At 45.0% G+C, this 26,745-nt stretch overlaps 1 protein-coding gene across 1 annotated transcript in view; it reads left to right on the top strand.

Moving 5' to 3' along the window:
- LOC147116286 (matrix metalloproteinase-15-like) overlaps positions 1-26,745 on the top strand; it is a 100,185-nt gene that overhangs the window by 47,637 nt on the left and 25,803 nt on the right. The window contains exons 2-4 of the mRNA XM_085991116.1: positions 21,056-21,204; positions 24,670-24,792; positions 25,054-25,361. Of these exons, the coding sequence (XP_085847242.1) occupies positions 21,056-21,204; positions 24,670-24,792; positions 25,054-25,361 (580 nt within the window). The remainder of the gene's footprint in view (positions 1-21,055; positions 21,205-24,669; positions 24,793-25,053; positions 25,362-26,745) is intronic.

Here is a 26,745-nt window from a genome sequence, read left to right as displayed (position 1 = left end):
AGGAAGGAGGCATTGTTGGATCGGGTGCTGGGGAATGAGGTGGGCCAGGTCGACCAAGTGTCCGTGGGAGAACACATGGGTATGAGTGATCATCGTATCATAAGATTTAGATTAGCAATGGAGAGGAGCAAGGAACAACCTAGAGTGGAACTTCTAAACTGGAATAGGGCTAACTTCAATGGGATGCAAAAGGATCTAGCCAGGGTAAAATGGAACCAAAGACTGAAGGAAAAACTGTAACAGAACAATGGGTGATCTTTAAGGAGGAGATGTTCCAAGTACAGGCTAGGTACATTCCAACAAGATGGAAGGGTAAGGGAACCAAAGCAAGGGCTCCTTGGATGACGAGGGAGATAGAGAAGATGATGAAACAAAAAAAGAGGGTGCATGATGCATGTCAGGTGAATTCTTCAAGGGAGAACCAGACCAAATACAATAAGTTGAGAGGGGAAATGAAGATGAAAATAAGATTGGCAAAGAGAGAATATGAGAGTAGAATGGCGGTTAACATTAAAAGGGAACCCCAAAATTTTCTACCGGCATGTAACCTGTAAGTGGGTAGTAAGAGGCAGGGTGGGGCCTAGTAGGGACAAAGAAGGTGATATATGCTTAGAGGCGCAGGGCAAGGCTGGAATACTCAATGAGTACTTTGTATCGGTGGATGCTGACAAAATATCGGTAGCAGTGGAAAAGGTAGAAGCAATGGAAGGGGTGAAAATTGATAGACAGGATGTACTAGAAAGGCTGGGTATGCTTAGTCGCCTGGTGCAGTTGGCTTGCATCCCAGGTTGCTAAGGAAATTGGGGGAGGAGATAGCGGAAGGGCTTGCCATAATTTTCCAATCTTCCCTAGATGCGGGGGAGGTGCCTGAGGATTGGAAAGTGGCAAATGTGACACCGTTGTTCAAGAAAGGGTGTAAGGACAATTCTAGTAACTGCAGGCCACTCAGTTTAACATCAGTGGTGGGTAAAGTTTTAGAAACAACAATCAAGGAAAAAATTAACGGGCACCTGGAGAGGGTTAAGCTAATTAAGGATTTGTAAAAGGCAGATCGTGTTTGACTAATCTAATTGAATTTTTTGATAAAGTAACGGAGGATTGATGAAGGGAATGCAATGGATGTTGTCTACATGGATTTTCAGAAGGCGTTTGACAAAGTACCACATAGAAGGCTGGTTAACAAAATTGAGGCTCATGGAATAGGTGGGTCAGTGGCAGCTTGGATAAGGAATTGGCTTAAGGACAGAAAACAGCGAGTTGTGGTAAATGGCTGTTTTTCAGACTGGAGGATGGTAGCCAGTGGTGTTCCCCAAGGGTCAGTGCTGGGGCCACTGCTTTTTTTGATATATATAAATGACCTGGATATTGGAATACAGAGTAGAATTTCTAAATTTGCCGATGACACCAAACTTGGGGGTGCGGCAAACAGTGAGGATGATACCAATCGATTGCAGTAGGAAATAGAAAGGCTAGCAGAATGGGCAGAGAAGTGGCAGATGGAATTTAATACAGAGAATTGTGAGGTGATGCATTTTGGCAGAAGGGACAGGGAGAGGCAATATACACTTAATGGCACAGTTTTAAAGAGTGTGCAGGGACAGAGGGACCTGGGAGTTAATGTGCATAGGTCCCTGAAGGTGGCAGAACATACTGAGAGAGTGGTTAGCAAAGCATATGGGATCTTGGGCTTCATAAATAGAGGTATTGAGTACAAAAGCAGAGAGGTTATGCTGAACCTTTATAAAGTGCTGGTTAGGCCACAACTGGAGTATTGCGTCCAGTTCAGGTCACCACATTTTAGGAAGGATGTAAAGACCCTTGAGAGGATGCAGAGGAGATTTACCAGGATGGTTCCGGGGATGGGGGATCTTAGCTACAAGGACAGGTTGGAGAAGCTGGATTTGTTTTCATTAGCGCAAAGGAGGTTGAGGGGTGATTTGATAGAGGTGTACAAGATTATGACGGATTTGGATAGGCTAGACGGGGAAAGGCTGTTCCCACTAGGTGATTGTACAAGAACTAAGGGACACAGATTTAAGGTTTAGGGCAAGAGATACAGGGGGGATGTGAGAAATAACCTTTTTACGCAGCGAGTGGTGAGGACCTGGAACTCGCTGCCGACGGAAGTGGTGGAAGCGGAGACAATCAATGTTTTCAAGGGGAGACTGGATAGGCACTTGAGGGAAATAAACTTGCTGGGCTACAGGGATAGAGCGGGGGAATGGGACTGACTGGATTACTCTACAGAGAGCCAGCATGGACTCGATGGGCCAAATGGCCTCCTTTTGTGCCGTTATGACTATGACCTTGTGCCACAGTACCACTTCATGTCCAGAGCCCTGCGACTAAAGCGTCACGGCATAAGCGGCACCTAGTGTCCAAAGGCTGGCAACTGCAGCATGACAGCAAATGTAAACATACGATTTTACCGGTATAAAATGTTGATATAAGGTTTTGCCATTATAAATATTGACATAGGAAGCACAACTCAAAAATTGTGATAAAGGAAGTGAGCTTCACGTGGACAGGAAATGTGTGCCATATGCAAGACGTTTAATATATTATAGATAGCATCATATAAATCACAGCATAGAAGGAGGCCGTTCAGCCCATTGTGCCTGTGCTGATGTTATGTCTTCATCAGAGGCTATTTACTCTTTATTATTTCATTAACCTTTACTCATATCCTTTTATATTGTTGTGTCTGACTTGATAGCCACTTGTAGTAAAGTATTCCATGTGCTAATGACCCCGTGTGAAAAAAAATCTTCTAACTTCTGTTTTATTCTTCTAATGATAATCCCGAGTCTGTGACACTTGCTACCAATTCGCAAACCAGTGAAAACATCTTTAACTGCTTACTCTCTAAAGACCTTTCATAATTTTGGAAACCTCTATTAGATTCTCCTATATAATTCTCTGTTCTAATGCGAAAAGCTCCAATTTTAAAGCCTTTTGTAAACCTATAATTTTTCATTCCTGGTATCATTCTAGTGAATCTTTGCTGTAGCCTTTCCATGGTTCAAATATCCTCTCTATAATGTGATGCACAGATCTGCATGCAGTACTTCAACTATTGCCATACAATGTCTTGTACAAATTCAACATAATTTCCTTTCTTTAATGTTCCATGCTCTTTTGTGTAAAACTCAAACCCATTTGCCTCTTTTATAGTGCTTTACAGCTATACTCCGCCTTTAAAGATTCTTCACCTCTAGACCTCTGTTCCTCCCTCTATTAAGAATCTTAACTATTTCACTGTTCTTATTCCAAAATGTACTGCGTCATATTTCTCTATGTTAAACTGCATCTGTCACCAATCTGCCCTGTTAGCTAACCTGTCTGTGCCCTCCCACAGTCTTCTGCATTCTTCACAGTTTGTCATGTCCCCTAATTCAGTAAACTTTGATATCATCCTTCTTGTGCCTATGTTCCAATCATTTATATAAATGAAAAACAAATAGGTCCCAGCGCAAATCCCGGGAGCACATCACACCAATCCGAAAACATCCATTTACCCATAGTCTTAGCTTTGTGACCCGAGCCACCTCTCTGTCCATACAGTCCTTGTGCCTTAGTTTTTGTAACAGGCCTCTTCTGCAGTACCTTTTAAAGCACAGATAGACATGGATATATATTTTCAGATGTCCTGCGGTGTTTCTCAGTGATTTAGAGGTTATGATATTGTGGGAGGGGGGAGTAGATTACTTGGGTATAGAAGTGGGAGATCCACATCTCCAATGAGAACATTTGAAAAAGTTTAGAAAAGGTGGCCTCCCTAGGGAGAGCGAAGTGTTTTTCAATTGGTTCCTAGACATTTGCTCCAAACTTACCCAAGAGCTCCGTCAGACTCCTGCCATAGTTCCAGCAGAATTCTTTTGACAATGACAGGGACCCAATTATGCCACGTGGCCGCTGACCGAGGGAGTTCCCAGTTGGCCTTGTAAAAGGTAGAACCTCTGCGTGCCCCATTACAATGCAATGACGCCAAGGGGTTGGGGATTCCCTACACCGGGAGTTCCCGTTTACTTCGCTCAGAAGGGACCCAGCATATTAATTGAGCCGATACACAGAGAGAGATGAGGCGCAGGTGGGCCCCAGCATAGGGGTTCCAGGTGAGGGGGGTTGCCTGAACCTCCCTAGAAAAATAAACATTTAAAAAGAAATCTGTGTCGGTCTCTTTACACAGGGGACCAAAGGGGAGGTGGATGGTGTCTTGGGAGAGGGAGGAGATTGGGTACCACCCAATGTTCCCTCTAATTAGCGGTCTAAGTGTACGGTCCCTTTAAAGATGGATGGGTCAGTGCTGGAGGGCACTGGCAGACATGATTACGCTGGGATTGCAGCCTATTGATTTTTGGTGCTATAATGTTTTCTGTACACATTGCCAGTAGATAAACAAATACCATAGTTACTGTTCAGGGTGTGGCTTTTATAGTGATTGCCAAGAAATAAACTTTAGTGTAATCTTTTTTTATATTTGCATCTTTATTTCTGCAACAGTTCTTAGTACTGTATATGTAAGCAGAACATTTTGGTAAAATATGTGAAATTCAGAACTTTAGTTCAGAATTTCCCCTCAAAGTCAACTCGTGGTACAGTCCCTTATGTTTATATGAACATGTATTGTTTTCAAGTCCAGCTGCTGTAACCATTTAGAATACATAACAAAATGTAAAAATTGCACTTCAAAATTTGGCATTGTTTAAAGTTATATTTGTCACATATATGTAACATATTGTAGACAATCCTTAAACATAGTAACCTAAATGTTTTTTTCAAGAAAATTACTTCAGATAAGTTGAAAATTTCATGCTTTACTTTGTCTCGGATGTTTTATACAATAACTTGCATTTCCATAGTACCTTTAACGCAGGGAGTTTCACATAGATGTAAGGAAATTAGACACGGAGCCAAAGAAGAAGAAATTAGAAAGGCTTGGTCAAAGAAGTGGGCTTTAAGAAGGACCTTAAAGGAGAAGTGGGAGATTGAGAAGCGGAGAGACTTAGGGAGAGGATTGCAGAGCGTGGGACTAAGCAGTAGAAATATGAGGAAAAACAGATTGCGAGCCAAAGAAGAGATTAGGAATGGTGATCAATAGCTTGGTCAAAGAAATGGGTTTTAAGGAAGGTCTTAAAGCAAGGGAGGGGGTTTAGAGAGAGAATTCTAGAGATTGAAATCTAGGTAGCTAAAAGCATGGCTGCCAGTGGTAGGGTGAAGGGATAGGAGATACATTACAGATGAGTCAGATGAACGAGAGTTCCAGGGTGGGGAGTGGGGTGGGTGTGGCCGTAGGACTGGAGGTGGTTACAGGGAGGGGTGAGGCTATGGAGGGATTTAAACACAGGATGAAAATTTTAATTTTGTGTTGTTGGGGGAGCAGAAGCCAGTTTAGGTTAGTGAGGACAGGGTGATGGGCAAGCATGACTTGGTGGAGGAGAAGATACGGGCACCATAGTTTTGGGTACGTTGAAGTTTATGGAGGATGAGAGGCAGGTCAGGAGACCATTGGAGTAATTGACGTAAAGTCAGAAAATGCTGGAAATATTCAGCAGGTCAGGCAGCATCTGTGGAGAGAGAAACAGAGTTAATGTTTCATTCTGATGAAAGGTTATCGACCTGAAACGTTAACTCTGTTTCTCTCTCCACAGATGCTGCCTGACCTGAATATTTCTAGCATTTTCTGTTTTTATTGGAGTAATTGAGTCTGGAGGTGCCAAAGGCACATGGATGAGAGTTTCAGTAGCAGATGGGCTGAAGTAAAGGGAGTGGTGGAAATAGGTGGTCTTTGTGATGGATAAGATATGGGGTTGGAAGCTTAGCTTGGGATCACACCAGATGACAAGATTACAAGGTCTGGTTCAGTCTGAAACAGTAGCCAAGGAGGAGGATGGAGTCAGTGGAGTTTGTGATGGTGGCTGAAGATATTGGCTTTGGTCTTCCCACTGTTCAGCTGGAGGAAGTTACAGCTCATCAGAGATTTGATTTTGGAGAAGTAGTCTGATGGCCCTTGTATGAAAATGATATTTGAGCCAATCAGCTGCTGTGACACAAGTGTGACATGATGGACAAACCGCATGCTGGATGTATTGTTTTTATACTCTTTTTACAGTGTGTATATTTGCTGAGTAACCCCTATACTATTATAACAGTGACTCCACTTCAAAAGTACTTCATTGGCTGTAAAGCGCTTTGAGACATCCAGTGGTCGTGAAATGCGCTATATAAATGCAAGTCTTTCTTTTATAAACTTTGAGTCTTGGACAGATTTGTGTGCACCTTTAGAAGTAGCTTAGTGAGTTGCAGTGAATGGTGTGACATAATGGTACCCCCCGCAATGGTGATGAGTGTGAAAGGAATGGCTTGGGCATTGTAGGGATGCTTTATGGTGTTGGTGTGGGGGTGGTGCCAACCTGGAACATCATGTGGCAGCCAGGGTGTGCAGCGTCAAGCGAAGTAAATGTGGCCATGGTGAGGCCATCCCTGGTATCCCGGGCAGCAATGTGGTCGGGTGCTGATGTCCTCTGTCCTGTGCAGCATCAGTTGATTGCAGAGAAGGTTGTTGTTGATGTTGGTGCTGCTGGTGTGCCCAGTGATGCTGGTGTTGGGGCTGATCGTGGTGGGAATCTGAGGATCAAGGTGAGATTTTTTCAAGGGCACCGATGCTGATGGAATAGATGGCAGGTGAGGTTGAGATGACAGAAGCAATCTGTCAATGGTGAGAGAGGTTGTTCCAATGAGGTGACACTGGATAGAGAGTTTACTCCAAACACTTGCAAGCTGCATAAAGCTCAATCTGTCTTCCAAATGCAGTAAGCAACAGCTTCTAACCTCCTTGGAAGGTGAAGACCTGTGAAATGGACGCTTTTATAGACCATTAGCAGCTGTCAAGTTAGTAAATCATTACACGCTGACACAACACCCGACCTCCTTACCTCACGTAATCCCCGAGCAGTGGGGAAGCCATTGGCGAACTCTAAAAATCTAAAGGTAAGCTTAAAGTAGTACTTAATTGCCTCTTAACAATCCAGCTAATGATCTAAATTACCTCCCCCGCTGCTTGGTGTCGGGTCTGTTCTGCGCTGACAGACCCGACACCTGGGAGATTAGCGTGGTGGCGGGTTGACAGCGGGGTTCCGACCCGCTGTCAATCATTTCAAATTTCACAGCTGACCCACCTCCGATCCCGTTCTCTCAGTGCTGGTAAGATTCCGGCCTAAGAGTCTCTGCAGAATGCCAGTGTGGAAGCTGAAATCCAGGTTTCTATTTTGGGCTGTGGACAGATAAGCAGACTGTTCTGACAAGATCAGAAAGAAGGTTTGGACGAAGAAGGACGTTCAGCCCATTTGATCTCATCCTTGTATAAAACCAACTCTCTTTTTCCCACTACAGCAATTAGGTGTTTCTTAAATAGCTCTGGTGTCCTGGCCTCAACCGTTTTTCCTGGCAACCCATTCAAGCTGTTAGTCATCCTCTATATAAAGAAATACTTTGTGCTGTGTGCTCTTAACTTGCTCTCTTGTACTGCTAGCTTGGCACATCTGAAAGTATTGTTCCAGGTTTATCCTTTCTATTTCATTAATTATATCTTATATACCTCTATAAGGGCTTTTCTGAGAAACTTAACAGTCATAGCTTTGCAAGTCATTTCGCAAGGTTCTTTGCTCTGGCACCGGTGATCAGCTTGTTGCTGTTCTCTGCATTGCCTTTAAGCCCTGCGTGGTTCTTTTATGTTGAGATGACCAGATTTGTACATAGAATTATAGAATTGTTTAGCACAGAACAAGGCTGTTTAGCATATTTTGTCTGTGCCAGGTCTATGAAAGATCTATTAGCTTAGTCCCATTCTCCCTTCCTTTCCCCATACCCTTTTAAGTAGTTCAGGCGTGGCCTGACCAGAATACTGTACAGCTTTAGTGTGATTTCTGGAGATTTGAACTCAGTTAGTTTGGCAATACAGCCCAGTATCCTGTTCACTTTATTTATTGGTTTCTCAGTGTTTGGACACAATGAATGACGAGTTGACGAACACCCCCGGTCCCATTCAGCTTCCGCTTTGACAGGTTCTATCCCACGCATGAAATAGGCGTGCCCCTGTTTTTACTTCCAGTATGCAGTACCTTGCATTTTTGTAAATGAACTTAATTTGCCACTGATCAGCTCAGGCCAATATCCTGTTGAGGGTTTTTTTATAAGATCTTGGCTGCCTCCTTTGACTCCACACTCCTCTCTGGCTCCAAATTTTAGTACCTTTCACTGAGATTGTGAATCCAGGTCATTTATGTATACTAGGAACAGAAGGTGCTCCAGCATGGACCCCTGTGGCATACCACTTAATATCTCTCAATCTAGCTTCACTTACGACTTCCCTCTGCTTCCTTCCCTCTAGCTAGTTACTAATCCATGTCTGGGACTTAACTTGAAATATACTGACTTTAGTTTTTTAAAGTCTCTACCCTGTAGTACATTATCAAAGGCCTTTTGGTAGTCAAGGTACACAATGCCATTTGGCTTCCCCTGGGCTTGTCATCATCTCAAGAAAGTGTATGATGTTGGACTGGCAGACCTTCTGCTGCAGTTAAGCCTCTCACTCACTTACTAGGTGAGCCTGATGACCTAATATAATCTTTGGTTTCGCTCACTCAGTGAGTCTCATGTCCCGGTGGAATCTGTCTGGAGCATATCCAGTCGTCTGACATGAAAAGCCATCTAGATGGAAAGAGATAGCAGAAAGGGTAACAATAACATGAGGGTCCCAAATTATGATGTACACTAAGGTGTAGCCCTTCTGATTGGGTTGTCCAATAGTCCGGAAACTGATGAAGGGCTCCTTGTACAAGTCTAGTATTATGATGGGTTTATATATTGCAGTGGTGTGTATGAACTTTATTAAGTCAGTATCCATGTCCCTATTCCATATGCAATTTCGAATACTTTGGCTGAGATTTTCCTCTTCAGTGCCTGTGCAAGTAGGAGATTCTCTTCTGACATTGGAATTCAGGAACAGTGGTGGACAGAATAGAGGGAGCTTTACTCAGCATCTAACCCATGCTGCACCTGAGCTGGGAGAGTTCAATGCTGACACTAGATCATTGACGTGGAAAAATATTCCTTTCTTTAAGCCTGACATCCTCATCTTGATGAGCACGAAAATGCACCAAAAGTATCAGCAGTACCTCTGTTTTCGTAAGGCTGAGCCTCTGGAAACAAATGGCAGACTGATCTGGTCTCAACACTTAAAGTACAGAGAGATTAGTCTGGACACTGAAGTCTAGATTTCGTGATCAGTGTTACTTTAATGCCAGCGTTTACCCACTTTAAATAAATGGGTTAACATTGATGAGCAAATAACACTGATCAGAAAATCTAGGGTTAATAGTGTGTATGTTTAGCAGATTATTAACCGGTATTTGTGTTTATCACTATATTGCATTGCAGAAATGAGGTGTCTGTATTTCTGTTTCTTAATGTGTCTGGGTAGTGGTGGATGCAGTGTAGCTCTGTTCTGTATATTTGCATGAGAAGACACAAGGAGAATATTAACTTAGAACGGTTGAACATAAAAACACAAGAAATAGGAGCAGGAGTAGGCCATACGGCCCCTCGAGCCTGTTCCACCATTCAACAAGATCATGGCTGATGTTTGACCTCAACTCCACTTTCCCGCCCGATCTCCATAGCCCTTGATTCCCCTAGAGTCCAAAAATCTATCGATCTCAGCCTTGAATATACTCAACAACTGGGCATTCACAGCCCTCTGGGGTAGAGAATTCCAAAGATTCACAACCCTCTGAGTTAAGACATTTTTCCTCATCTCAGTCCTAAATGGCCGACCCCTTATTCTGAAATTGTGACCCCTCGTTCTAGACTCTCCAGCCAGGGGAAACAGCCTCTTAGCATTTACCCTGTCAAGCCCTCTCAGAATCTTGTATATTTCAATGAGATCACCTCTCATTCTTCTAACACCAGAGAGTACAGGCCCATTCTACTTGATCTCTCATCCCAGGAATCAATCTAGTGAACCTTGGTTGCACTGCCTTTAAAGCAAACTATGGTCTGCATTGTTCAGATGAATTTGCAGTGATGCATTGTGAGTGAGAGTTTACTGACAAAGCTCAATGCTTCACTTCCTGTGAAGTAGCTTATCTTTGCTAGTCTTTGCAGCTCTTTGTGAAGGTTCTGTACAGTGAACATCTTTGAAGTGGAAATCCTATGGCAAGCTGCCACCCAGCAAGCTGGCTGCTAGTTCCAGGTCCACAGCCAGTTTCTACACAAGAGGTGTCTGTGGAAAGACCTTAGCATTGTGAGTCCTTGCAAAATAATGGAATTCTGGATTTTACACAAGACGTTGACATCCACAATGGGGGAATAAATTTCAAATCTGGAAAGGTATTCTGGGGAACAAGCAGAAATGGTGGCAGTATCATATGCTTGATTAGCAAGTGACCTGAACAATAGGGTAGCTTTTAGTGTGGATCAGTATGTGCCCGTTGAGTGCAATTTTTTTCTCCTGGGTTGGCTACTCTGATGCTGGAGGTGGGCAGTTATAAATCCTGATTCCAGGCTTTGGTGAGAATGTGGATGACAAAAGGTTCTGTATGTATACAACATCAGTGTTGTGATGGCGGATGGCGAACACCCTCAGCATAAAGTGTTGCTGATTAGAAAAGCTGCTGTTGTTTAAAGATTTCTTTATGCTTCCGTATAACCCTGTCAGCAGCTGAGACACTGCACAGACTGGTTTGACAGGAAAAGCAAAAAGTGAGTGAAACAATAGCACGGAGGAAATTCAGTCAGAGAGGTTATATTTAATCAGCTGTACACAGAGCCACTGTATTAGAAGACCTTTAGCTGCTCATGTCCAAGTGGAGGATTCAAGTTAGCTAATCAGGTTATGTCATCAAGAGAAACAAAACAGAGAATGCTGGAAACACTCAATAGGTCAGCCAGTCGTGGAGAGAGTGGACAAGACATTTTGCATATGTAGAGTCCCATTTTGAATCTGCAGGCTGTTGCATCTGTGATGAAAGAATCCAGCCCAAAATGGTTTGACATTCAATTGCCTGAATCCCTGTATGTTTGCAGCCAGATGTACCACTGCATGGAATTTCATCATGCAGATGAAATGATGATTATCATCAGACTTGGGTACAGACTGGCCTCATTCTTTCTTTCCTACAATCTACACGCTTTTAAAACTCAAGCTTTACATCATCTAATTACTACTTTGTGGCGGAGCCACTGAATGACTCTGGGCAACTGTATATAATTCCCTTTAACGATGTTCTAACACCAGCCTAAGCCTGTACCATTGTGTTAGACATTACTGTGTTTTGTATATAGTGTTTGTATGTACGGGGCGTGGCCCCTTTAAGAGCACAGGAAAATGTGGGCAAACACGATGACGTCACGTCGCAAACCACATGATTGTCCAGGCAGTCCTCGTGGAATCTCCATCTTGTTAAGACCTGTTTTTGTGGTTCTCCTGTATCGATCTCAACAAACTGTTTGAACTCGTTTAGTCTAACATTAAAGACCTGTTTGATTGATCTCCTGAGTCGGCCTCAGTTATTGGTTAGGAATTCGTCAATTCCTACATTGGTGACCCCGTTTTTTGTGAACATTTTTCGCAAAAAGAACACAGCATGGAGGCCAACGCCGTTTCGCTGAAGCTACCGCAGTTCTGGGAGCAGCAAGCGACCTCGTGGTTCATTCAGGTCGAAGCACAGTTCGCCCTGAGGGACATCGTTGCGGATCAGACCAAATATCTCTATGTGGTCTCTGCACTCGACAGCTCTACCGCCTCGCGGATCGCCAGCCTCCTCGAGAACCCTCCAACGGAGCGCAAGTATGAAACCCTCAAGGCGCAGTTGCTGCAAGTTTTCGGTCTCACTAAATCGGAGCGCGCCCGTTGATTGCTCGCTATGCCCGGCCTCGGGGACTCCAAGCCTGTGGAGTTGATGAGCCAAATGCTCACACTCCTGGGCTCAGAACCGGAATGCTTCCTATTCCGTGAACTATTCCTCAGCCAGCTGCCTGAGCAGGTGCAAGCTGCCCTGGCCAGATCCGAGGTGGAAGACTTCGCGGCAGAAGCGGACAAAATTTTCGCGGTAACGCAGCAGTACTGCATCGCCACGAGGCACCCATCCCCCACAGACGCTGCCCCAGCTCGTCAGCCTGCTGGGCTGTGTTTCTACCACGCACAGTTCGGCGCGAAGGCGCGACGTTGCCGCCCTCCCTGCAGCTTTCCCCAAAAAACAAAACAACTGCGACTACTGAGGAACGGGCCTAATGGGCGCCCCGCAGCCACCATGGCGATCGGCAACACGGGCAAGTTGCTTTTCATCACCGATACGCTCTCCGGTTGTCGTTTTCTGTGCGACACCGGAGCGCAGTGCAGCATTTTGCCCGCGTCCGCCTTCGATGTGCAGGCAGGGAATCACGGCCTCGCCCTTGAAGCGGCCAATGGCGGAGCAATTCGGACCTTCGGCAGACGGCGAGTGGAAGTGTGCTTCGGGGGGCAACGTTTTCACTGGGAGTTTGTGACGGCCAAGGTTTCTCAACCCATTCTCGGCGTGGATTTCCTGTGCGCCAACAGCCTCCTGGTCGACGTGAAGAACCGGCGGTTGATCAACACGGCAACTTTCAATTCTATCCTTTGTTACCGCAGTAACACTACATCGCGCACCGTCGCCTGCGCTTTCCCGACTCCTGACAAGTTCGCTCGTCTGCTTGCCGAATTTCCCGACCTCACAAGACCCACGTTCTCCTCCACAGCCACGAAACATGGTGTGGAACACCACATCACCACCAACGACCCCCCAGTCTACGCGCGGGCCTGGAACCTGGCAAGCTGCCGGTCGCAAAGGCGGAGTTCTCGACCATGGAATGGTTAGGGATTATTCACCAGTCGAATAGTCCCTGGCCTTCACCCCTCCATATTGTCCCGAAGCCTGGCAGCGGATGGTGACCATGCGGCGACTATCGACGCCTAAACGACGCCACCACCCTGATCGGTACCCGATCCCCCACATCCAGGATTTCTCTGCCCATTTGGCAGGGAGCACCGTCTTCTCGAAAGTCGACTTCGTACGGGGCTACCACCAGGTCCCAGTGCACCCACAGGACGTCCAGAGGACCGCAGTCATCACCCCATTTGGCCTCTTCGAGTTTCTGCGAATGCCGTTTGGGTTAAAGAACGCCGCCCAGGCTTTCCAACGCCTGATGGACTCCGTGCTGCGGGACCTCAAGTTCCTCTTCGTCTATCTGCACGATATCCTAATCGCCAGTCCCACTAAAGAAGAACATATCTGTCACCTACGCACCCTTTTTCGACGCCTCAGCCAACACGGCCTGATTATCAACCCGGCCAAGTGTCAGTTTGGCCTGCGCCAAATTGATTTCCTGGGACATCGCATCACCGCAGAGGGAGCGGTTCCTTTACAAGCGAAGATAGAGGCGGTGATATCTTTCCCACGCCCGCAAAGCATTAAGGCCCTGCAGGAATTCCTAGGCATGGTAAACTTTTACCACCGTTTCGTGCCTAAGGCAGCACTACTCATGCAGCCCCTGTACGAGGCCCTCAAGGGCAAGACTGGCAAGAACCCAGTAGACTGGACAGACGACATGGCCCGAGCGTTCGATGACACCAAAAGCGCCTTAGCAAACGCAACCATGCTGGCGCACCCGCTGCCAGGAGCCACCATCGCCCTCACCACTGACGCGTCAGACTACGCCATCGGCGCCGTGCAAGAGCAGTGGGTGAACGGGACGTGGCAGCCGTTGGCATTCTTCAGCCATCAACTGCGGCGGAATGAGAGAGCGTATAGCACGTTCAACCGGGAGTTGCTCGCCCTTTTTCTGGCCATCCGCCATTTTCGCTTCCTCCTGGAAGGACGTCCTTTCACCGCCTTTGTAGACCATAAGCCACTAACTTTTGCCATGGCCAAGACCGCTGAACCATGGTCATCCCGACAGCAACGTCAACTGACCTACATATCCGAATTCACCACGGATATACAGTACGTAGCTGGTAAGGACAACCTGGTGGCAGACTGCCTCTCCCACGCGACCGTCAATACGGTTCATTTGGGCATCGATTACGCCCTTATGGCAGCGGACCAAGCCTCAGACCCAGAAGTCCAAACCTGCAGAACGACCGTCACTGGCCTCCGGTTGGCCAACGTCAAGTTCCATTCGGCAGGTACCACGCTGTAGTGTGACATCTCCGTACAGGACCCTCGCCCGGTCGTCTGGCGCTGTAAAGTGTTCGACGCCATACATGGGTTGTCACACCCAGGAATGAAGGCTTCTCACAAGCTGATGTCAGCGAAATTCGTATGGCATGGCATGCATAAAGATGTCCACGACTGGGCCAACACCTGCGTAGTCTGCCAAAAGGCCAAAGTACAGCGTCACGTCAAAGCTCCATTGGCCACCTTCACAGTTCCGGAGCGACGGTTTGACCATGTCAATGTGGACCTGGTAGGACCACTCCCATCCTCCCATGGTTTTTCACACATCCTGACCATGGTTGACCGCACCACCAGATGGCCGGAGGCGGTTCCCCTGTCATCCACTACTTCAGCGAACGTGGCCAGGGCGTTCATTTCCACCTGGGTCGCCCGGTTCGGAGTGCCCGCAGATATTTCTCCTGACAGAGGACCGCAGTTTTCCTCCGAACTCTGGAATGCAGTGGCCCAAGGACTCGGTGTCAAATTACATCGCACCACAGCCTACCACCCACAGGTGAATGGCCTCTGTGAACGTTTCCACCGATCACTGAAAGCCGCCCTGAGGGCCAGCCTCCAGGACGCTGGATGGGCAGACAAGCTACCGTGGGTCCTGTTGGGCCTTCGCACGGCCCCCAAAGAAGTCCTTCACTCTTCATCAGCGGAGCTGGTGTACGGTCAGCCACTGCGAGTCCCGGGGGATTTCCTGCCAGCTTCGACGAAGCCATGGTCTGCGTCTGACCAGCTTACTAGTCACCAGGAGGCGGCCAGATGCTTCGCACCGGTGCCCACTTCGCACCACGGGCTGCAGAGTTCGCACATTCCCCTGGAGCTTCACAAGGCTGAGTACGTCTTTATTCACCATGATGCTCATAGGGATCCACTCAAGACCCCATATACTGGTCCCTTCCGCGTGTTGGAGGCAGAGGACAAAACCTTCATGGTGGATGTCGGTGGTAAACCGGACCACATTTCGGTCGATTGCTTAAAGCCAGCACATCTGGACCTCGACCGCCCCGTCGAGACAGCACAACCGCCGAGACGAGGTCGGCCACCCATCGCCGTTACAGCAGACCAAGTGCAACCGCCCGCCAGACCACCAGCCGCCCAATAGCCTCCACCTCAGGAGTACAGGAGTCGTTCTGACAGGCTCATCAGACCCCCTCACCGTTTGACTTTGTCCGTTGAAGCAAATTCTGGGAGGGCGCATGTGGCGGAGCCACTGAATGACTCTGGGCAACTGTATATAATTCCCTTTAACGATGTTCTAACACCAGCCTAAGCCTGTACCATTGTGTTAGACATTACTGTGTTTTGTATATAGTGTTTGTATGTACGGGGCGTGGCCCCTTTAAGAGCACGGGAAAACGCGGGCAAACGCGATGACGTCACGTCGCAAACCACATGACTGTCCGGGCAGTCCTCGTGGAATCTCCATCTTGTTAAGACCTGTTTTCGTGGTTCTCCTGTATCAATCTCAACAAACTGTTTGAACTCGTTTAGTCTAACATTAAAGACCTGTTTGATTGATCTCCTGAGTCGACCTCAGTTATTGGTTAGGAATTCGTCAATTCCTACAACTTCCTGATTTATCACACCTTTGGTTCTTTTTTCAACCTTGGTGGTGTTCTGCGTTGTAGGTCTTAGTCCTTATCTTAGCTTTCTCAATATAAAAGCGTCTGGATGGATCACCATTTCACCAGAGTCTTTTCAGGTCCACTAAAAAGTGAGATATGGCAATGCAGTGCTCAAGGCTGAGAGTACTGCCTTTGTTTCTTATTTTATGTGTCAGCTGTGGCTCAGTGGGTAGCCCACTTGCCTCTGAGTCAGAAGGTTGTGGGTTCAAGTCCCACTCCAGGGACTTACATGCATAAAGCTAGGCTGACACTCCAGTGCAGTGCTGAGGGAGTGCTGCACTGTCAGAGGTGCCGTCTTTCAGATGAGACATTAAACCGAGGCCCTGTCTGTTCTCTCAGGTGGACGTAAAAGATCCCATGGCAATATTTCGAAGAAGAGTAGGGGAGTTATCCCCAGTGTCTTGGCTAATATTTCTCCCTCAACCAACATAACAAAAACAGATTATCTGGTCATTTTCACATTGCTGTTTGTGGGAGCTTGCTGTGTGCAAATTGGCTGCTGTGTTTCCTACATTACAACAGTGAGTTCATTTCAAAAGTAGCTGTAAAGCGCTTTCAGATGTCTGGTGGTTGTGAAAGGCGCTATATAAATGCAAGACTTTCTTTCTTTATGATCAAGGAAACATTACAGAAATAGTAGCAAAACAAGATTTAGAGACAGATTAAGATTTAGAGACAGATTGGCCTTGGTTCCCAGAACCCTCCACCAATCATTGCCTTCAATGCTCCTCTCCACTTTAGGCTGAGCATAGAAAGATCAAGGCTGATTCTGCAATCTCGCACTCCCAGTGAATAGCTATGCACACAAGGGGCTAGATCTTGACTTTGTGCAATAGTATAAAATAGATGATAGTGGGTCGGCAGCACTTCACGCAAAATAAAAATTGGGAGAGATATAAAACGGGCTGCTGATTCACTATCACCCATTTTACACTATTGCACAAAGTCAAGATCTATACCAAGGATCGTGATTTGGAAAATTGTAGTTGCAATGTTGTAGCCCTATCTCTGACCCACACTTCAGGCTGGGAGTGCAGAATACAGCCTATCACGTTTCAGGGCCCAGCCTTGGAAATGCTATGAAGATGATGACCTGCTCAGGAGATCAGCAAGAGAGTGTTTAATTTCTTTTAATACTTAAATTAGATACCCTCTGTCTTATATACTTCCCATGAACATTCAGAAAAAGGTAATTGGAGGGATCTAGGAGTATTCCTCTAAAATGACAAGACCCTAGAATTTTCATTCCCTCTTATGAGTTTTGTATGGAATTGAACTGTGTGTTACCAGATCTTATACCAATTAGGATTATTTCATTTGAATTACTTTTCCTTTGTCCATGCTTGAAACATTCTCTCCATACTAAACCCACATCCCCAAACCATTCAGTCATCAGTCCATGGTGTACTCAAACTGAACCACAAAGGAATAGAACAAACTATTAAACCTTCTCTATTACCTCTTTACTTCATTAGTGTTTTAACTTCTGGTACAAACATGATGTTGAATGAAGATCTGTGGGTTATAACTCACAGCTCACTTGTAGTGCTGACCATAACTCATTTATGATTTTATTTGAGTTATCAAATGAACCCATTCACAGTATATAACTCATATCTAACAGCTCCTCTCCTATATCTTTCACTTGCTATCATTATAGAACAGGTAAATACTATTTTGGTAAAGTCTTCTTTTAGCTGTTTACTTCAGTCTTGGATATTCTAGAAGTGTTCGCCAGTAGAAATTGCCAACTAGCCACTACAATGACATTGTTTTAGCCACATGCACTAATTTTAGTAGAAAACACCTACAGATAAGTGTACTTCATTTGTGTATATTTATTTAACAAACATCTACCACTATTCAGTATCCCAGGAAGTAAAGCACTCACAATGATCATAAAACACTCGCACACTCTGCTTTTCATCTTACCATTTTACCATCAAACTCACAAAAAAGGTTAAAGCACATATGCATACGCCATATGAATATGAGTGTTGAGATCACATGCCCAATGGCAGCGTCTATTACTCCTTTTTTATTTGCTAATCGGAAATGCATTTAGCCACATCTGGATTCCCAATTAACCACATATGGCTAATGGCTAACATATTGAACATGAATTCATATAGAAGGTATTTCTAGGACTTGAGGCCCATTACATTCAGATTCTAAATAACTTGGCAGTTCCCAAATTATATTAGGCTGGTTAAAGTTCCTCATTAGTATGACCTTTCTGTTTGCACATACTTTGCTTATCTTTATATAAAAAGAAAGACTTGCATTTATATAGCGCCTTTCACAACCACCGGACGTCTCAAAGTGCTTTACAGCCAAATGAAGTACATTTGGAGTGGAGTCACTGTTGTAATGTGGGATACGCGGCAAAAAATTTGCGCACTGCAAGCTCCCACAAACAGCAATGTGATAATGACCAGATAATCTGTTTTAGTGATGTTGATTGAGGGATAAATATTGGCCAGGACACCGAGGATAACTCCCCTGCTCTTCTTCGAAATAGTGCCATAGGATCTTTTACGTCCACCTGAGAGAGCAGACGGGACCTCGATTTAACGTCTCATCCGAAAGACGGCACCTCCGACAGTGCAGCACTCCCTCAGCACTGCACTGGAGTGTCAGCCTAGATTTATGTACTCAAGTCCCTGGAGTGGGACTTGAACCCACAACCTTCTGACTTAACTTGCCCATTTTTATTTTGACCTGATGGTCTATAGAAAACGCCAAAATTACCTTTGCATCCTTCGCAGTACATACTATCTCACTGGAAAACCTATCCTGCAAGATGGATCTACTTCCTTTGCTTCCCAGGTGTACCTGACATATAGACCTACTCCAACTCCTTTCCTGTCTAGTCTGCCCATTCTGAACACTCTAAACCCTTGTTTGTTATACTCCTCCCCATCACTAGGGGTTTAACCCATCTTTCTGAGATCCCTATTACACCACAGTTCCCAATTGTCACACCAGCTTCATGTTCAGTCATCTTGTTGCAAATGCTTTTAGCATTCATAATTAAACACTTTAATAGGCTCTTCTCTTGTAGTAATTAGCGATCTCTCTTCTCTCCCTTCTTAATAACTGCTGAATGCATCATTCATGGTGACTGCTGACCCATCTCTGCTCTCTCTCCTTGTGATTACTGACCACCCTCCTCTGCTCTGTTCCCCTGATGCTGACTGCTGCAATTATTTTTTGCAAAATGGGAAATGGAAGTAGATAATGGAGAGGTTGGCATCTATTACATCTGTCCCCAGCTGATACAAACCATTTGAGAATTCACCATTCTACTGTAATCAACTGGAATAGCTGTAAAAAGGCACCAAATAAAAAGTATGAGTTTTTCTAATATACACATTTTGCTAATTTTTTTTTACAGAGAAAAATCTCAGTTCAGTCGTTACAAGTTCTCAGATTTGTGGGGGAAAGCAAGCAAGTTGACTTAATTAACTTTTTTTGATGCAGCATTCTCGTGCTCCTCAATATTGTGGTTGTAGACAGTTATGTGTGGGTTTTCAATCCATGCTTCATTATTTTGGCAAGGAATAATGGCCAAGTGCCAGTCTTTCAATAAGTTAGTGTGAGAAGGATTTGATCTCTTTGATGAGCTGTATTTGGAGTTGGGGTGGGGTGGGGGTGGTGGGGTTGTTGAAGGTTGTGAATGATCTCAGAATTTGGCTGAGATTTCCTGGGGACTAAAATTTTAATCTGCAACAATAATAAATTCTGAGCTAGTTGTAGACCATAGGGAAAAAATAATCCAACAGGCACCAACCCCTCCACAAGGAGCACAGCTGGCTGTCTCCACGGCACAGTAAATGTAATGGATCTCAGAAATTTTGTGAAAGGAATAAAAAATTATTTATGCAAAATAACATCAAAAGAAAACAAATAAATACTTATTTGAAAAAGTCCAGACTTCAGATACTGCCAATAAATCTTATTTCCAACATCCCTGATGTTTGAAAATGTTTCTGCTCTGAAGACCAGAATAGATTTGTTGATGCCTAATACTTTACTCTCCAGATTTAAATTCACCCAGAAAGCCCTTGTTTTACATTTACCACTTTAAAATGAATTTCTTAAAGTATTTTTACCAAGCAAATCCATTATATTACTCCCTCAAATTCCAGTGAGTTTGCTATTTTAATTAAGATATTTTAATGGTCCTTCTGGACCAAGGTTTTCTGGGGGAACTATTAGTGATACAGGTGGGGAGATGTGACAACAAATAAATTCTGACGCTGGACTATATAAAGTGGTGCGGTTCATCCCAGTAGAGTGGCAGAGTAGGTTCCTGGATGTTTTGAGGATGTGATTACCTTAGCCTTCAATTTGCAGTAGTCTTTACAGATGTGTAAGTTTTCCTGTCATTTCAACTTTTCCCCCACATGTAGGTGATCTACAGGAAAGTAGCTCACATTTGTAGCTCTGACCCCAGGATTGCTGTCTCCGTTAAGAGCTACTTGCACCAAAATGTGGGCTCAATCCAAATAGAAAACAGGCTGTGAAATATGGGCAAAGACCCTGTCAGGAGCAGTCATTGTTTCTCAAGTGCTACAATGGCAGATAATGAATCTGAGTGTTTTCAGCTCAAAGAGATAATCAGACCTACACGTCAAAGTTGCCAACCTTGCTGAAGGATCTTCTCCCTCTCAAAGTATGTTGGTTGGCAACCGCTGTTGTGCCCAAATGACCCATTTTCTCCTCCCTTCCCCTCCCACACACTTGGTAGTTCTCAGTTGAGATCAGATTTGTTTTTTCTGCAATGCTGCTTTAATGTTATTTTGCTCTTTCCAGGATATTATGATTTGACTCTGAAATTTTTTTTGTGGAGGTTTGCAGATATGATCTGTGATCTGTGACTGCACAGTGAACATGAGAGAAACAGGCAGACCTGAACTATGGCATCAGCAGCTGGACTTAGTTTTGTGAGACATGATTGACACTGATCATGACGGTATTGGTGGAGACACTGCTGTAAGGCTCACGGTTGGCACTGCTATTGTGTTGATCATAATGAGCATCTTTAGAGATGATAGTAGGGCTCATTTGTGATCAATTCACCAGCCTAACTTGACAAACTGATTTTTATTGCTAGTTGTGTTACAAATACATACATAACTGAATAATTGGATGGCGCTCTCTTGGTCTTTGTTTATGTTTCAGTCCTGGCTTCAGTCGTATGGATACATCCCCCAAGGTGGCTTACGAATGTCCACGATGAGATCAGCGCAGACACTCTCCAATGCCATCGCTAACATGCAGAGGTTCTATGGAATTCAAGTAACTGGGGAACTTGATGAAAACACAAAAGTGTAAGAGCTTGTTTAAAAATGATTCAGTCTCAGAGCAGTCTCCACACAACACTCAGATGCCCACCAGCCTCAACAAAACATGACAGCACAAGAGATTTGATCAGTGATAAAGATTTGACGAGTACCTCAGCACAGCACCCTCACCATACTATGCTTTCACTGTATGGCACGCTTGGCATTCTCCAGCACCACATAACATCAGTAAGATAAGAACATAAGAAAGAATGGCATAAGAAAATGCCATTTGACCCTTCAAGCCAACCCTTTCAACAGGCTATGTCCAATTTACCCTAACATGGACTCTACACCACCCATTCAATCTCCTCAAAAAAAATTCTGGATAAATACTTCCTAATCCTCAAAGTCAATCAAGCAACATTTCAGGGCACAAAATTCCTGGGACTGGAGAGATTATGTCACAGTTACATAGGAGCAGAAGGGAGGGCAGAATGTGGGCCTGATCCCGGAACTGCCTGGGTTCTGCCCCTTCTGGACCAGACCTTTAAATCCTACTCTGGGATCAGGCCGTGGGCAGATCTTACACATGTCTCCCTATGTCAAGAGGATAGATTGTATGGAGGACTTCCTAGGAAATTCCTCCCTTTATGCCCTTGAAATGTCTCAGTGGAACTGCAGCCAGTTGAAACCTCGCATGAGACCCTTTGAGGCCTTCTAAAAGCCCAAAACTTTCACTAGTATAAGTCAATTGATCCCAGAGATGATCAATTACTTTCTCTAGTTGGAGTTGCTCCATTGGGAGCTGAGGAGTTTAAAAAAAACAAAAAACGCAGGGAATTTTGCCTTGGAAGGACAGATCAGCTTGTGCTGGGGCAGCCGTTGTTGATGCATCCTGGAATTTAGAACTGGAGCTGTGGGCGGGGGTCCTGCAACACTGCACTTACGGTGAGTGAACCGAACCCAAGGAATTTTCCAGGCCCAAATGTTCATCTACTTTCATGTTTCCACTATTCAAACCTAGTCTTCTGTTTTACGGGCAACATTGCATCCAGTTGCCCCATCATCACAGGAACACTGTGTCCCACTAAGTATTTGATCATCGCAGTCTATAGCTTTCCCTATAACTTCCAGTCCCATTATCTAACAGATATTTTTCCAGCTTTGTTTTAAATTAATTAATTGTCATAGCCTCAATTTCCTGTTGTATATATCCACTATACTGTGGGGGGAAAAGTTTCTTCCAATCTTACTTAAACTTTGGTCATTTTAAACTTGTGTCCTCTATTTCTGTCCTTACAGCCCAAGTCAAATAGCCTGTTTATACCTCCATTATTCCTGCCTCTCAGCAGTTTAACAACTTAGATTGTACCCCCCTCAATGTTTTCTCAGTGATAAAGTTAGAGCCTTATGTCCTGGAATCATCCTTGCCACTCTTTAGACCCTCTCCAATGCATCAATGACCTTTTGAAGCAGGATTCACTGAGTGTTTACCATCCTCGCTGTATTCAGCATTTTCTGCCCCTTCTGAACACTAGTATGACAAAATCAATGTCCTCTGCCTTTGCTACCTTACTGTAGGATATTGCTGCTGTTATTATCAGATTGGGTGTTATAGTTCTCTTATTGAAGATGTTCCCTGATCCGACAGTGACTAAATGAGATGAAGTGGGATGAGATTGCTGAACAGCCTTATAGCTATTTTGCTCAGATTGTATGGGCTACATTTACTGCAGACAAACCATGGTGGATGGGGACTGTTGCCATGATACAATGTGTTGCTGTGGTAACACAGAGCACTCATCTGAAATGTCATCACAAAGACCTAATTGCTACACAGGCAAAGACAGATTGGGAGGTGCTTCTGGACATTGTTTTGGTGATTGAAACACAAACTAACTTTGGTAGAATTCTTGACATCTTCCAGTACTCCTGTTCCCCAAGCATGCTCTGAATTAATTTGGTTGCTAACCTTTACTTGCTGTGCATCGACATGTCACAAGTGTTTTGTCAGAACAATTTAGTGTTGAAATGTCTGCTTTGACCTTGTATATTTAGCATGAAAGACTGCTGACAGTGCAATTATTTGTTGCAATATTGTGAGTAATGGAGACCTTGCTGATCCTTATTCTGTTCCTATCAGTGGTTTAGTCTACATCTAGTTAGTTTTTATTTTAAACTTTACATTTTAGGTGAATTTATGAGCTGATCAAGACAAGAAATGTTAACACTGAGGAATGAGACACTATCCAATATCATGTATCCAACATTAGCATCAAGCACTCCCAGGTCAAAGCATAACAAGGCTTGGATGCAGTGTAAAGTGCTTTCTGTTCCCAGCCTCGGAAGATCACCCCTACTGAACCAGTGTGGGTTTTTTCTTTTCCTCTGATAAATGTCGTTATGCCCTGTTTGAGTGTGATTGCCAATTCATGTTGAATTTGAGGAAGTTTTGTGCTGTGTCAACAGCACTCACACGCACTAGAAACTGCCTGGATTCAGTTCGCAGAGGACATTTGCCACCAGCAGACAGAGGATACTTTCATCTCATCAGTCCAGCTCATACAAAACCAGGCCCTTGAGATGCAAGGATAGTGTGCTAACCACTATATCACCCTGTTCCCTCAGTCAATAATTTAAACGTTTCTTTTGAGAGGAGCCAGCCTACTCTGTGCAGGTTGTGGGATAAATTTTCCAACAAAATCATGCACTACCATTGCAAAAAAATTAGGTATGCCAGGCAGGAATGCTTATCACCGCATCCCCACTTCTGTTAGCACTGACATGGATTTTCCTCCACTTACCCCACCGCAGGGATCTTGGCTGCCCAATTCTTGCCTGCTTCACCATATTTAGATGCCAGTGGGAGGACGGGCCCTGGGGCATCAGCAGCCAGCCTGCTCTGCAGAATATTGGAGGGAGAGAGCTTAGTATTGCAATTATCTTCTTCTATTCAGGTCCCCTTAACTCTTGCCAAAGGTCCCTTGGTGCATGGACAATCTGCCTTGAAAGTGAAAAAAGATTTCTCGGGGCTCTTCTGCTCCCTTTAAGGCCCCTCCTCCTCCTAGTGCTGCAGCAGGTCTCCCGTGCAGTATCACCAACTTTTGCACCCATGCAACTGCAGGCTCCCTCTTTGTGGTAGGTATCTGCCAGAACACCACTCTGCATGCTTTATGAGCCCCAACCCAGACAAATGGGTCAGGTCATCGGCAGGACATCGCTTCCCGACCTTCTCCAGTGGTGAATCCAGTCCATCGGAGGTCTCAGCGGTGAATCCAGCCCAGTGGGAAATCCAATCTGCTGTGTTTAAGCACCAACTGGCAGAAGATCCAGTTGCTGTCAGTTTTTCTAGAAAGCTTTAATCTTATCAGTGTGAGTAAACCCAGACCAGTCTCTGCAGTGAGGAAAGGAAGAAATGTTCAGGGTGACCTGAGCAAACAAGCAGCATCTTGAATAGTGAGAGCAGGATGGAGGTTTCACTTCAGCTTTTTGCTTGTTAACCTCTGCCAGGTGGATGAAGAAACCCCGCTGTGGTGTTCCTGACAATTTTGGTACAGAAATCAAGACAAATCTGCGTCGTAAGCGGTATGCCCTCACAGGACAAAAGTGGAATCGGGAACGTATCACATACAGGTAAGGAACTCAGACCAAACTTTTAAACCTCATTCAAATGTTATAATCCTCTGTATCCTTGTATATTGCTGTCTCTCTTATGTATGTGTGTGTGTGTGTGTGTGTGTGTGCTCACCCTTTCCCTGTCTAAAATCTTGTGTGCTTTCTCTGAATAGGAAGCATCGCAGTATAAAGTTTGACGAATGAGTACAATAACCATCTCCAAAATTTATGCTAAGATCTGAGGTCCTTGATTAATGCCGTTACTATAACTTCTTGCAGCATCCAGAACTATACACCCAAAGTGGGGGAATACAGGTCACTCCAGGCCATCCGTAAGGCTTTTGCAGTCTGGCAGAAAGCTACACCGTTAATCTTTGAGGAGATTCCTTATTACGATATTCGATATGGCCGCAGGAAGAACGCAGACATCATGGTCTTCTTTGCCTCGGGTTTCCATGGAGACAGTTCCCCATTTGATGGCGAAGGTGGCTTCCTGGCTCATGCCTACTTCCCTGGCCCTGGAATGGGTGGAGACACGCATTTTGATTTAGATGAGCCATGGACACTGGAAAACATTGACCTTCAGGGTAAGAATTTTTTTTGTTTCTCTCTGGGATGTGAAAGAAAAGAGTGAGCAGTAAACCTGCTCGGGTTTATATCATCCTTTCTTCCCTCAGCCTCTGCACTGAGCGACTCCTTATCCTTGGTGATTGCAATCGCTATTTTAGCTCTCCTCGCCCTCGCTCCTCTGAATTAACACCCCTCTTGTCCTCCCTAAATCTCTCCTTCCGTATAAACTCTCCTACCCGTATTCATGGCCAGGTCATCGACCTTGCAATCTCCCACAGCCGCTCTGCTCCCATGATCTCGATCACTGACAAGGCCATCTCCAACCACTTCATTGTATCCCTTACCACCCTCTACTCATTTACAACCTGTGGTTGCCAACTCTGGTTTGACGTACTGCCACGAGATGTATGGGTCCACTTGGTAAATTAAAAAAAAATCAGCCCCCATTCTAGGAGGGCAGGATCCACTTACTCTGGCAGGGTCAGTGCTGGAGAGCATTGGCAGCTACAATCCCGGTATAACTGCTGGGATCGTTGCTCGTAGAAACATGGAAGATAGGAGCAGGAGTAGGCCATTCGGCCCCTCGAGCCTGCTCCACCATTTAATGAGATCATGGTTGATCATCCAAATTCAGTACCCTGTCCGCTTTCTCCCCATATCCCTTGCTCACTTTAGCCTTAAGAAATATATCTAACTCCTTCTTGAATATATTTAATGAATTGGCCTCAACGGCCTTCTGTGGTAGAGAATTCCACAGGTTCACCACACTCTGGGTGAAGAAATTCCTCCTCATCTCAGTCCTAAATGGCTTACCCCTTATCCTTAGACTGTGACCTCTGGTTCTGGACTCCCCCGCCATCGGGAACATCCTTCCTGCATCTAGTCTGTCTAGTCCTGTTAGAATTTTATAAGTTTCAATGTGATCCCCTCTCATTCTTTTAAACTCTAGCGAATACAAGCCCAGTCGACCCAATCTCTCTTCATACGTCATTCCTGCCATCCCAGGTATCAGTCTGGTGAATCTTTGCTGCACTCCCTCCATGGCAAGAACATCCTTCCTCAGATAAGGCGACCAAAACTGCACACAATACTCAAGGTGTGGTCTCACCAAGGCCCTGCACAACTGCAGCAAGACATCCTTGTTCCTGTACTCGAATCCTCTCGCTACGAAGGCCAACATACCATTTACCTTCTTAACTGCCTGCTGCACCTGCATGCTTACCTTCAGCGACTAGTGCACAAGGACACCCAGGTCTCGTTGCACTTCCCCTTTTCCCAATCTATTGCCGTTCAGATAATAATCTGCCTTCCTGTTTTTGCCACCAAAGTGGATAACCTCGCATTTATCCACATTATACTGCATCTGCCATGCATCTGCCCAATCACCCAACCTGTCCAAAT

Source organism: Somniosus microcephalus, chromosome 6 (genome assembly GCF_052327205.1).
Source record: "Somniosus microcephalus isolate GS21.2 chromosome 6, FLI_Smic_1.0, whole genome shotgun sequence".
Taxonomy (NCBI): Eukaryota; Metazoa; Chordata; class Chondrichthyes; order Squaliformes; family Somniosidae; genus Somniosus; species Somniosus microcephalus.
The sequence above is the reverse complement of the archived record's forward strand: the minus strand, read 5'-3'. Positions and strand labels throughout refer to the sequence as shown.